Source organism: Pieris rapae, chromosome 20, assembly GCF_905147795.1.
Source record: "Pieris rapae chromosome 20, ilPieRapa1.1, whole genome shotgun sequence".
Classification (NCBI taxonomy): Eukaryota; Metazoa; Arthropoda; class Insecta; order Lepidoptera; family Pieridae; genus Pieris; species Pieris rapae.
The window spans coordinates 4,477,601-4,491,401 of NC_059528.1; the positions used below are offsets into that span (position 1 = coordinate 4,477,601).

The 13,801-nt window shown below is 32.1% G+C and overlaps 1 protein-coding gene across 1 annotated transcript in view; it reads right to left on the reverse strand.

Annotated features, from left to right (window-relative positions):
* Positions 1 to 13,801, reverse strand: part of LOC110993656 (atrial natriuretic peptide-converting enzyme-like) — an 85,633-nt gene that overhangs the window by 8,053 nt on the left and 63,779 nt on the right. The window contains exons 10-12 of the mRNA XM_045632687.1: positions 12,562 to 12,780; positions 11,502 to 11,649; positions 10,285 to 10,493 (exon numbers count right to left, since the gene is read on the reverse strand). Coding sequence (XP_045488643.1) covers positions 10,285 to 10,493; positions 11,502 to 11,649; positions 12,562 to 12,780 — 576 coding nt within the window. The remainder of the gene's footprint in view (positions 1 to 10,284; positions 10,494 to 11,501; positions 11,650 to 12,561; positions 12,781 to 13,801) is intronic.

Here is a 13,801-nt window from a genome sequence, read left to right on the forward strand (position 1 = left end):
ATGTGATCCCATATATGTAAATATATTGACGGAAAAGATGTCGACCTACTCGATGGAGTACAATTTCAGTATTATTACAAAGCTGTTTTTCTTTTATTAAATGTCTCAGGTCATAAGAAACTACTGGTGCGAATTAAATATTTGTGTATTATATGAAATAAATAAGTGGGGCTACAACATTTTTTAGGTGATCCCCATATTTCTGTATTTGTTTCATATTATGTCAATCTAATAGGCAAGTAGGTGATTAGCCTGTGCCTGACCCACGCAAGGCAAGCCGGTTTCCCCACGATGTTTTCCTTCACCGTCGAACCTGCCGCAGGGATAAAAGTCGGAAGCTGACGCCACTAGGCCAACTGTTAGATTATTTGTGTATTACATATGAATAAACATAAGTAAAACCGAGGAGTATGGCTTGTTAAGTAAATGTCAACTTAGAAATTAACATAAAACATCCATCTTGATTACATAAATAAACCTCAGAATCTCAAAAGGGACAAAAATTATAATGATTTTCGTAATAGAGGTCGTTGTTTGTCCCACCTCGAAGTCCAGCGGTTTCTAAATTGAAATTTAAGCAAAACTCCTTTCTGGGAGGGGTAAATAATGTGTCTGCGTTTCCAAGCATAAACTTAGAGCGATTAAATATTATTTGGCCAACTAGAGATAATATACTTTTTTTCTTGGAGGATCCTCTACTAGTCTTATCACTGACTGGCCAATCCGAAGGCCGTTATTATACCGTTTGTGGTCGGAAAGGGCTTTAAGAGATGTCATCGCAAATGTAGCCGTAGAAGAGATACTAAATCTCGATACAAAACTAGGTTACCCAACGATAATACTTTTAACCATTTGCGTTTTGGTTAAATAATGCAGACGATAAATATGTTTATGAATAATGCATTCTACAATAGAATAAAATCAAATAAAATCATCCAAATGGGTTTAAATTAACACTTAAAAAGTAAAATATTGTACGTTTAATTAAATGGCATATGTATATGAAAAAAAAACTATTTAAGTACCTATACCGAAACAAGCCATCTTCATCGATTTTCTTGGTCATTTCTGACTCTGTTATTATATAATATGTTGAGACTATAAAATATTTACGCTAGTAAAATTGTTTTCACATAATATAATAGTCTTGATAATAATATAATTTATGCTTAAAATACAAGACGCATCGACACTAGTATCGCGTAAAATCTTAGCACCGTATTAACCATTTCTCTACTTAAGATTACGTTAGCAAATGTGAATCAACTATAACAAATGTTATGTTGGTATGGAACCCATCAAACATAGCAAAAAAAATAGAATGTTGCTTTCCTATCTCTTAAGCAATTTGCAATCTATTCTGTAAGTTTCTGTTGAGCCACTGTTATCAGTGCGTGCAAAGAATAACTGCTGCATTTTTCAAACATTGACCGGATCGACAAACATTGACCAATTTTGATCATAACTTAAGAATCTTTTAGTTTTTTTCTCGTTGCTTTGTAAAAAAAGTATATGTATTCAGAATTTCCAAGTTGAGTGTGAATATATTGAAAAAAAATTTGACCATAATTTAGGCATTCAAAACCAGGTGTGAAATATTCTCAATTTCCAGTAGCAAGCATTGCGGTTGGCACGCAGGATGAATTTTGTATCGATCCCACCGCTGCTGTCGCAGATTTAACGCGATTAATAATTGAAAAATTGGAGTCTCTACCGTCGTCCGACACTTTTAGTTAATTTTTAGACACAGTCAGTGCGCACATCCGACGCAGGCGGCGATCAGAGACTGTACTCAACTGTCAATTCTAAGCACTTAGCACTACTGACAATTAATTGACTTTGACATTGACAACCTGTAATATGTCTATGATATTGCGTGGTGTTGCCATTCTAATAAAACAAAAGACATCTTGTTCTTTTATTACATAATCTCTGACGTACAATAAAGGATATTTTAGAAAACCGCCAATCTCTTTCATCCCACGCCAAGCTTCATCTGACGCACAGAAATTACAGATAATTAAAGTTTTTTGCAATCCTCAGCGGGATAACAATTAAGAAAAACAGAACGAGCCTTTTGTCTTAACTCCATTGTACAGTGCAATTTAATAAGATTATTATCTGTCGTAGATACTATTCCATTGTATAACGAAAATGAAGAATCGAATAATTACTAGTTTATATTTCGTGTTTAAAAAACCTGAAAACTACCTATATCACATAATGCACGTATCTCTCTTATATGTAAGTAATTATTTCAGAAAGACGTTTTCGGCTTTATATTTATTATATTTAAATATGTATATTATATCCATTTTTAATTACTATATTGGTTATGTAGGTCAAGAATATTGAACACGAATATTTTGAGTATGAATGTATCAATTCTGTACAGTGTACTAAACATCTCTGATAAATAAAAATGTAGTCTGTCTTCTTAATACCTTCCACACACTTATAAACTTAACCGCTGAGAAAAAAGATTTTCCACGAGAAATTTTAAAAGTTTCATATGTGCTGAAGAAAGGATAGCATGATGAAAAGCTGCTATAAGTCTACGATAACAAAGCGTTGAAACTCTTCAGGTGGACAAAGAAAGATTACTTGTACACAATGCTGACGTAATATATTTGCTAAGCCATATGAGTCTGCCATTTATTTCATACGATACGATAGAAATATAATTATTTTATGAAATACGTTTATATACTGCATACAAGTAGCCTTGGACACCATAGACTCCTTTGCTAGAAACAGTACAGGATGGCGTGAAAATGACCTCATCGACATCACAGGTCACTCATGCCTTCGGCCATGTTCCAGTCACTTTGCCAATAAGCAATATATATATATATATATAATAATAGCCAATAAGTCTAGCCAGGAACAATGCCAAGTTACCCGTGATGTCTTTGATCTCTTGAATATGTTAGACTTTGGTATAGGATGCTACATGTTACCTCTCCGCAGAGCATGCAAAATGTTAAGAAACGGCAAGAATGCAACAGAACATTTATTTTGTTCCCTTAAGAATTAAGGATTATTAGAATTGAAGGTTAGATGGCGTCTGGTACTATGTAAATAATCTATATACATATGTAATGTAATTTACGATTTTGTATATAACCATATATTTCGTAGTTTTAACAATTAAGCTGATTGCTAGTGATAAATTTAACTAATAAGTTCAATATTATAAGGAACGGAAAATCAGCATCACATATGAAAAAAGTTTTCTTCAGTTTTTGCTAAGTAATCTCTTTTTCTAAGCGAGCGAGTAAGTTTTATTACAAATCTAAAATTAATTCCTGACCTAATTAAAATATGCTAATATTCTAAATATTTTTATTAAATATCATCCTTATATTTTGCATAATTTATTTGTATTAGTGTAGATTACGAAATACCTTTTTATATTACTACTGGCTGCACAGTTTCACAAAATAAATTTAATTTATACTTTAGCATCAATAACACGTGGTAATCGTGATATTGAATTGTAGCTTATATGACACGTTTGTCGGTTTACCATAGCAGTACCACCTATCGATTACTTACTCAATCCAGTCGAAAAGTATCGACATCTGTTAGAATCTTTTGGAGTTAACAGATAATTGTGACTGTCAATCAACTATATACAAATAATTTGCAATAAAATAAAATTGCGACTATAATTAAAGATCTAAGCTATCCTATCTCTTAAGTTTGACCAGACTACTCACGGTGTGCCAATTTAATTTAAAATCAGTTAACTAGTTTAGGAGTCCATCGCGGACAACCATCGTGACAGGAGATTTATATATATAAAATAAACTAAAAAACATTTGATTCTCCCGCCCAGAGATTGTCAAAATTAGCGGGTTAATATTTACTACAGGTAAAATTAATATTTTAATCAGATAACGATGGACGTCTTATTTATGACATTTAAGTTGGATTAATACTGAAAAGATTATTCTATTTTATATCTCAGATATTCGCTCCATCAAACCCTTACGTTATCAGGCTATCGTTAAGAATAAAGGGCCGCACAATATTTGGAGTGGGGTAATTTATTCGAGCTGTCAGAACGGCTTTCGCGGGAATTTAATAAAAATCGACATTAATCCACGTTTTCATCGCTCGACTCAATATTAGTTTGAAATTTAAAACTTCAGTCAAAGTTACCTTTCGTTAGACGGCAATAACTTTCTTTTTGATATCGAATAGTTGATGAAATTTATCATCTATATATTTTGCGAGAATTTAACGTGTATAGTACTTTTACCTTAAGTATTAGAACAATTAAAATACTAGGAATAGTAAATAAGTAGAGTGATTGAATCCCGTGCATTAAAAAGTGTAATAATACAAAAAGGTTATATTAATTTATGTATCGGTGTTTGTAAATTGACAGTGAGCAGTGTTGGCCTAGTGGCTACAGCGTGCGACTCACATACTTGTGATCGTAGGATCGATCCCCGGCTGTGCACCAATGGACTGGATGAGATGATAAGATGGATTCTTTCTATGTGCACATTTAACATTTGCTCGAACGGTGAAGGAAAACATCGTGAGGAAACCGACATGTCTTATACCCAAAAAGTCGACGACTTGTGTCAGGCACTGGAGGCTGATCACCTACTTGCCTATTAGATTTAAAAATTGATCATGAAACAAATTCAGAATCTGAGGCCAAGACCTAAAGAGGTAGTATGTAGTGCTACTGATTTTTTTTTGTAAATTGAATTTTATTTGCAAAAAAGGGCCGAGAATGAAACCACTGTCATAACTATCCAAGGACTGTAGCACCTTTCATTAATGGCAGTTGCGAAGGCTTATATACTTTATAATATAAAATATCAGGGAGTAATGTACCGAAATTTATATACTAAATTTATATTGTATGTATCTATGATACATAATTAGCTAGCTAGGTTAAAATATGAACTAGTTTAAAACATACATATAGATATTTTCTCTATATTTTTTAATCATAAAAATCTTATATCATTTTTATAGCCAGTCCTTTATTTTACCTCGTATCTGTTCAATACCGTAAAAGCGACACTTTCTTGGTCTGGCGAATATAAATCACAATCGATTTGCACTCATTTCTTAAAATACAATCTCTTACATTTTTGTGACATTTTTATTTGCCAACTAAATCGTACTCTGTAATGGCTCTTAGAGGTGCTGTGAGGGAATACAGAGCTTATTAAAAGAGCAATAGAGCTGTATTTGTTTCGCACCATTGTTTATGGACCCTAAAAGGCTGTAGATTATGTAATTCTTAATTAGGGTTTGTAATTATGAGATGAAATATTTTTCAACTACATAAATGAATTTGTATTTAAATATATTTTAAAAGATCAGTCGAGTTTAAAATATTGCAAGGTAATTCCAGTGAAAAGTTAAAATAATCTATTAAAGTATGCTTCGGTTATTTTTTTATTGTAACTGTCACACAACCATTGCTACTATAGTATTTTTCATTACAAGTGCGGAAAGCCTGTCATTGCAAAGAGTTCCGACGAATGTCCACCCGAGCCGAGGCGCAGCCGAAGGTGAGGGTTGACAGTCGGAACAAGTTGCAATGACGGTTCCGCACGTGTACTGAACAACTATTTTTAATACAGTTGCAAAAAAAATTAAGGAATTCAATAAAACGATTTGCTTTTTTCTCTTCTCTCCACGCAATAAATTCGTTGTACGTAGATATGTAGCGACTTCTACGTTTCCGGTAAACTATTCTCCGAAGCATTTTGTGTAATTATACTGGGTTACTTTGAATAAAATATCGTCGAAATTACTCATATTATGGAACAACTCAACTCACAAGAACATTTTAGATATTTTTTTTAATTAAATACAAATAGAATTATTAATAAAACACAAAAGATATATTTCATATTTTCCATTGTCCAAGTACAATGGACTATAATTTTAAATTGTATAACTATATAATTTAGTATACCTGTATATAAACTACATATAGGTAACGATAAAAGTGCAAAATTCAATACTTCTTAATTCATTTCTGACACGTCAATAAAAGGAAAAGTTTCCATTCGTTGACAGTTGTTACCGACGTCTAACAAAATTCACTTGATTACAATATTTTCTAAATCTGCTTTCGTTCACATTTTCTTCGATATTGAGTTTTTGGCATTATCTTTTTTTGGAAGTCAAATGATTTAAAAGCTAGCATCTACTACATACTTAGTACTTAGAGACGTTCATTAAATGTGTAATAGTAAATAAAGGAATTGTGGTATAAAAAACGGGTTAACTGTATCAAAATTTATACAGGATTATTTAACCACTACTTTATGAAAGATTAGGCAATGGAATACCTCTTTTACCTGAAGCTTGATAAAATTACTAGGATTTGTTTACAGGTTAGGTAACCTATAGTTTTAATGAATAACTATACCTTTGTCTGTTTTACTGAATGTATTGTGCCATAATAATTTAGGCAAAATTTTAGTATCAAAATTGTGTGTCGTGCAAGAAAAGTGTCTTCGTTTTACTTTATTTCTATAATTATTTCGTTACTCGTTATTAGGTGTTACTTGATAGAAATAAAAACGCAAATAACGTGGTAAGGTGAATAATTATAATATTATTTATATTGATTTAAGTCTAAATCTAAAAATATACAAACCTATAGATACTAGATATACATTTCCCCGAGGCGTTTTAGTCGCTATAAATATATATATATATATAATTCCACAAAGTAGTCTGTACACATGTAAAGAACGGATTCCTACATCATTCGCATTGTACAAAGTTCTTTTAATAAAACGCCAGAAAGAGTACTGCAATGGCGGTCACTCAACATTAGGGCTGGTATTTTTAGTATCAAGGTAAAATAAAAAATAATTTTAAATAAACCTGTGTATAGAGATTTCATATAATTTTAACGAATTTAATTGACGGGATGTGAACCATAAGCTATTTAATGATAGGTTAGGTAATAGATAAAATAAATAATTGAGAAGAATAGCTAAGGTAGTAAATGTCACGATGAAAATATGTAAACTCAGGCAGGGCACATGCCAATAAAAAAAAGACTAGCAACAAAGTATTTAATTGGTGTATAAGCTTTAGAAAAGGGAGGGGAACAGCAGGTGGTAAAGAAGAGTGGCACAGTGAAGACAGAAGTGGCAAGATTTGAAGTCCTATCCCAAAAGAGGACATGGATAGTAATGAATAAGATGATAGAAATATAAATGTATTTACATGGAAATTATCCCAAATATAAGCCATAATATAATTAGGGAATAACTAGTAGAATCAAATAGTTTTTGTAAGAGATGTACACAAGAAGACTTCTCTTTGAAAAAGGTTTTTTTGCTAGGTATTTTGTATCAACGCCACCTTCACCAGAGACCTGCAACGCCTGGAAGCTTACATAGCTTACATAGCTAACATACCCGATTTTGCCTATATTTGAGGACCCCGAAGTTCGGTTTGGAAATAGCTCTACTGGCAGTTGCTTCCACAAAGGGGTGGTGCGCCGCAAAACATGCCTTAAAAGCGATGTGTTGTGATACACCAGACCTCGGAAAGGGGAAGGAAGGTTTAGGTGGAAAAGATGGAAATATTTGAAATATTATTCATGTAGCATAGTAAACTGTACTAACAAAGCCCTGACAAAATTTGGCTGCATTTAAATAAAACATTCTTGCTTTGAGGTTTGCATACGTCTAAAAGTTTTATTATTTTTATATTTCTTTTCACTTTTTGGGCTTTGTGATTTATTGAAAACTAGGTACTATTGTAGGTTATTCAGTTTTTATATTCATTATGCAATTTTTTTTTGGGTTTTAGGGGTTGCACCAATACAAAGACAAGGCGTTTTTCTATCCCTAATTAACAAAATGACAGTCTTAGTTCCAGAACTGATTAACTAGTCGAAGAGGCAAATCACCTTCTTGCTAAAATGGATGCAAAAATATGTCTACTCCATGCCCATAAGAAGGGACTTCAGAACCAAACGAGCAGGTAACTTGTCTAGAATATAATAAGTTGCTTTTGTGGTTAGAAATAGTTTGAATCATTAGCACCACAAAAGTCTGTGTCAAAGTTTCAGGTTTAAAACATGTTCAGTTTTTATTAATACATCTTACTAAAGTGAAAAAGGGCGAAATTTTCCGCAGTCAGACAGTTTAAGAATTACGGAGGGAATAAAAAAAATATTGGATTTGCGTTCCGTAATTGCTATAATTTCTCATAAAATTTCTCAAAAAAAGGCTGATTGCAGATAAAAAAAAATCTTACTAAAGAAGACGAAGTGAATTTGCTGACTACGAAACTTAATAGCTAAACTAAAACACAAATTTACTATTGTTATTCATAGACAACAATAACCGGCTTTTTTATGTGACTTCCAGTATCCTATAGCCGTGAGGTTATTAAGGGAATGACATTTCAAGTCTGGCCTCGTCAAAGTGGCATTAAAATTGCGGGCGAGTCCAATACCACGCAACACTGCCTTGATCTCCGGTTCAGATGTTATTACGAGCCAGATTTATGCATACTCTTCTTATTAACTTTCATACATATTTTAAAGGGATTTTCCATAAATAAATAATACAATAATATGTTTTTTTCTATATATATACAAACTAAAAAGGAAACGGTTCAAAAAAAAGGTTAAATAATGTCATTATTTTAAGTAATTAAGTTTGTTTGTGGAAGAGCTGGGAACCCTAACACAGGTATTTTTTACTTAAATGGGTTTCCAAATCTTACACTTGGAAAAGAAAATGCACTTACAATGAATAAAGATTCTAAAAAAACACCAACCAATATTGGCTACTCTTATTTACTTCATTTAAAAATTGATTAAAACAATTGAATTGTTTCACTATTCTTGACGCTTTTTCCATTGTTATGTTTATAAGTAATTTTCGTTCGTATCAATATCGTTTATATGTCCTTCATATTGTATTGACTTGTCTACCGTTCTGCTGTCATATAAATATATAATTATTATTTTTCTATGAAACTGTCATAGGACAAATCAAATACTCTATATTCACTAGGTTTTCATAATTTTATTTTTCTTAATAAATAAAACTCAACGATTGAAGTGTCACTTACACCAAGTGTGACTATTAGTTATGATTTGAAATGGGAATGTCATATCAAAAATATTGTAAAAAAGGCTAATTCCATGCTGTATTTAGTAAGAAAATCATTCAAATGCCTTCACCAAAAACAGTTTTAAAAATATATAAATGTTACATTAGATCACTATTACAGTATGCCTACAGGATTTGGGATCCTGATTTCATAATATTAGTATGCTTGAATGGGTTCAAAGAAAAGCCACGAAAATGATTAGGTCAATCAGGAAAAAATCTTATTATGAGCGTCTGAAAGCACTTGACCTGACTGATTTAGGAAACAGGCGATTAAGAGGAAATCTTATTGAAACCTTTAAAATACTCACTGGCCACTATAATATTCCAGAAATCGAAAACCTATCTATTTTAAGTGAAAATACACATATGAGTACGCATACACATTTAATGTAGTTAAATGCTTCTAATTTTACATATACAGCCAGTTCTCAAATTAAGGCCGTAGAAAGGAAGAGAAGAACTGGCAATAAACTAACTAAGACCACTCAACATAGCACAAATTCCCTAAAGTACTTTATTTCACCAAGTGACTGACTGGAATAGGCTTCCGGAAAGTGTAATCAGTGCACCATCATTGCATTCTTTTAAAAATCGATTGGATATTTTCTCCAAATCTTAAATACGCGCGCATCAGCCTATTTAGCTGCCAGTGTGTTTATATACATAATAATAATCATTCAATATAAAATTGATTAATGTATTGTGATAGGAGGAGGTACGGACAAAAGGACAGACACGGTCGGTGATTGCCGTTGATTAGACGTGTTTGAGAAATATCAAATATTAATATGTTGTGTGATAGAAAATTTTAGATCTTCGGTTATAACTGTGTTGAGGGCTTGGGGAAATGCCCTCAAATTTCATATTCATTTAGCGAATAATTAACTTACTATTTATGTGGTAAACATAGCCACATACAATAGGTTTGGTAGGATAAGCCAATAATCCTCTTGGCGCCCACATATTATTTATTTAGGTTCATTTTAGTTATAAGATTAGTTTAATTTGTGTTAATTATTGATTGTATTTTGTTAGCTTGAGTTTTTTAAAAATGTCCTAATATGTGCCAATTTGTTTTATTTATCGTTAAAAATCCATAATAGCAGTTACAAAAATACAAGTTTACGAAAACAAGCAATTGACTTACCATAATTGTTACAAATGAGATGTATTCTATGTGAGTCGTGTCGACAGTCTTTCATTTCCCGAAGCAAGCCACCCTCCTTTCTTTGAAAGGCGCGATACGATTGTGCAACTCCATGTAATAGAGAACTTTGTCCGCCTAAAAGAGCGCTCGGCGTGAGGGCGTGAGGCCCAACGCGCGACGCTCCAGTTGTCTGACTTTTGTTGACGAATCTGTATTTAAAATTAAATTCGACTTAGGGCCTGTTTCACAATGTATGGATAAAGTTCCAAATAGCTATGCAACACATAAATTATTCGAAAGATAAAACTTCCAAATAAGATACTTCGAATTTCATGACGTATAGCGCTATCTGACAGTCGTGAAACGCAAAAATACTATTTATCCTACCAATAAGTAACAAATAGCTTATTTGGAACTTATCCGGACATTGTGAAACAGGCCCTTAATATATTATTTACTTATATTACTAAATTGAAGAGTTTTAATTTGGTTTCCACTAGTTACTAATTGAAATTATGGAGTAGATAATTTATATTTTTTTTTAAATATAGCTTACCTCTAGCATACCTGAAATATTGCTTACTAACATAACAGTGCTAAAAAACCTTAACTAACAAAAGAAAACATCAAATAATATAAAAAAATATTCATTTTATATGTTGAATATGATATTTGTAAGTATGTTAACTTATCATACTATTGGAAGGTCCAATTTTTTATGATCATATTAATACTAATTCACAAAATCAAGGGCGTAGAGTGAGCTAGGCGAATTGGAATATAAATATCTAGAATATTTTTTAATCGCCCAGTTTCTGGTTAACAAGGAAATGAAAGAAACTGGTAACATTGACGACCAGCACTTTGTGTCTCTTGACATATTGAAACGTTATACCTATATATTAAACATGTTTAATTCAATAACTTAAACATTACTGTGTGTGTACTTGTGTACACGTGTTAGAAGTTATGCTTCTAATAAAAATATTTTAAAATCTTTTACTCTAAGTTTGTAGACAAAATAACACTAAGAATAGAAAAGAAGTATTTAATACATAGAAACACTATCACAAAGCAATATCACTATCCCAAAAACCTAAAATGTTGACTATAGCTTACTTCAGGGTGTTTTTGTGACTGTATGCGCGCGCATTGTTCTCTTATCATTTCTCCCTAACGTGCCAAAATAAGTATAACTACAATATATATAAACTTACGTATATCCAAGCATGGAACAGATTTCAGAGGCTGTGTGGTGGTCTAAAGGGGCTGCTGCCAGGCAGGCTGGGAACCAGGACTGGTTAGCAGCGCGATACACTTGCACTTCCCCGGAACCCACGTCTCCATTGGATTCACTCAGACGCACTGTATTAATAACCCTTTATTACTATACCTTTATAGAATTTTGTACTGTTTTAATAAACTATATTATATAATATTAAAATATATAATAATTTAAAATTATATTATTATAATATTCAAATCAAAAAACCTTAACATTACAGCTCTTGATTGTGACTATAGATGTATGATGACTTAAGAATATATCCTAAAGAGGTTATAAAACTAAAAGTTATGTAATAAAGGAAGTCTGAGAGACGATACTATTTAAAAATTAGTGTTTTTATTTTATTTATTGGTGATGAAAGGGAACCATTCAACACGTATAAGACGGACTAAAGTTTGTTGATAACGGGTGTTCAATAAATAGTGAAAATGTGATACATTCGATTGAGAAAAAAAAGTACTGGCATAGAAATTTCATGTACTTTTAATAAAAAGGCAAACTAATTGTTTTTTAAATATATAGTATTAAATAAGGTAAAAATTATGTTCGCACGGTTACACATTTTAGAGACTGCATTGAAAAACTCATCATTGGAATGCTACATTATATAAGTCACAAATATCCAACCGTACGTAGCCGCGAAAATCAATTCATTTTTTCATATTGGTATCTATATATACACTTGTATAAACGTCAATGTGATAGTCAATGACAAGAAACTCTCCGGTATTCATTTTTTCGTTTAAAAATATATTAAAAGGAACTGAAACCATTGATACGAGTCACTAAACATATTGACAAAATTAGTCCTACTGTTGTTATAGTTGTACCGCAGCGATTGTTGGTGGCACCTTGGGGTTTTAGTGGGTATGCACAATCGCGAGTCCCACATAACCCTTCTGCACCAAGCAGTCGCCCGCGGAAGGGTATGCGCAATGCATTTCCCCATGTAAAAAAAAAAAAACACGGAAAAAAATTAGTAAACTTACAGCAATTCCGCTCATCCTGACCCCAAGGGCAGTCAACCTTGCCGTCACAAAGGTGTGTCTGTGAAATGCATCGTTGGTTTCCACAATGGACGTCACCAGAACGTTTGCACACACGGCAGTTGAGTTCATCTGAACGATCGGCGCAGTCAACGTGGCCATCGCAACGCCAATCGTGAGGAATGCAGCGGTTCACATCACATTGGAATCCGGATTGGCATACTAAAAATAATGATTATTTTCTAAATAGGATTTTCATAGGAAATATAAAGACAAAATGACCGATGATTCGAAATTCAAAAAATTTTTACGTCATTCAATGACATATACATAGGACCAGCAAAAGTCGTACTCTTATGTTTTCGATGCAGTTCAGGCCATTTTCGATATAGGGTATATCTTCATTGTGGATAAAATTAGGAGAGTAATTTCCAGTTAATAAACACGGATGGTCTAAACTTTTAACACAGTAATACAAATGAAAGAATCATAACTAGTCTTTTTTTTTATTTTGTCACTCGTACGTTTTAAATGGACACTTGACATAAGGAAGTTGCATTTTTTTTAGAATTAGTGTATATAGTCAATTTTCATGGAAATAAATCACTAAAATATTACCCAACACAAATAACATTATTTTTATAAGCTTTTAATGTTTTCCCGAAACATTAGATACGTTTAATAGTACACACAGGAAGTAATTATGCGAAAACAAGTAAACTAAAATTTACAGCGAATAGTAATTTCGCACACACACAAAGTAATTTCACACTTGTTACATAAATGAAAGCAAGTGCTAATCACCACATTCAAAGCAACACTAATAACATTATGTCATCATACCGTGTGTGATGTACTCATTAAATTTATTTAAGTTATGTTATTATTCACTGTATATTTATTTTATGTATATATTCACGCCTACTTCTCAGAGCGTGTAGTTACTTATTTATTTGTACTAATTTTTCGAAAAATGATCTATTATATGCAACTTTACAGAAATTAAATAAATAAAGTGTAATTAGATAAAGTTTAACGAAAGGCTTTTATTATTCTAGACACGAATAATACAATTATTTCATTAGCCTTATTACTACTAAAATTATTACAGAATTTCATTAATTGTAATAGAATTATTACTATCATGGTTATCAATATTATATATTGTTTGGTATAAATGGCTTTACATCTCTTCGAATCAACCGTGGTAGGGACAAGAAAAATACGCGCGTAACGGAATAAT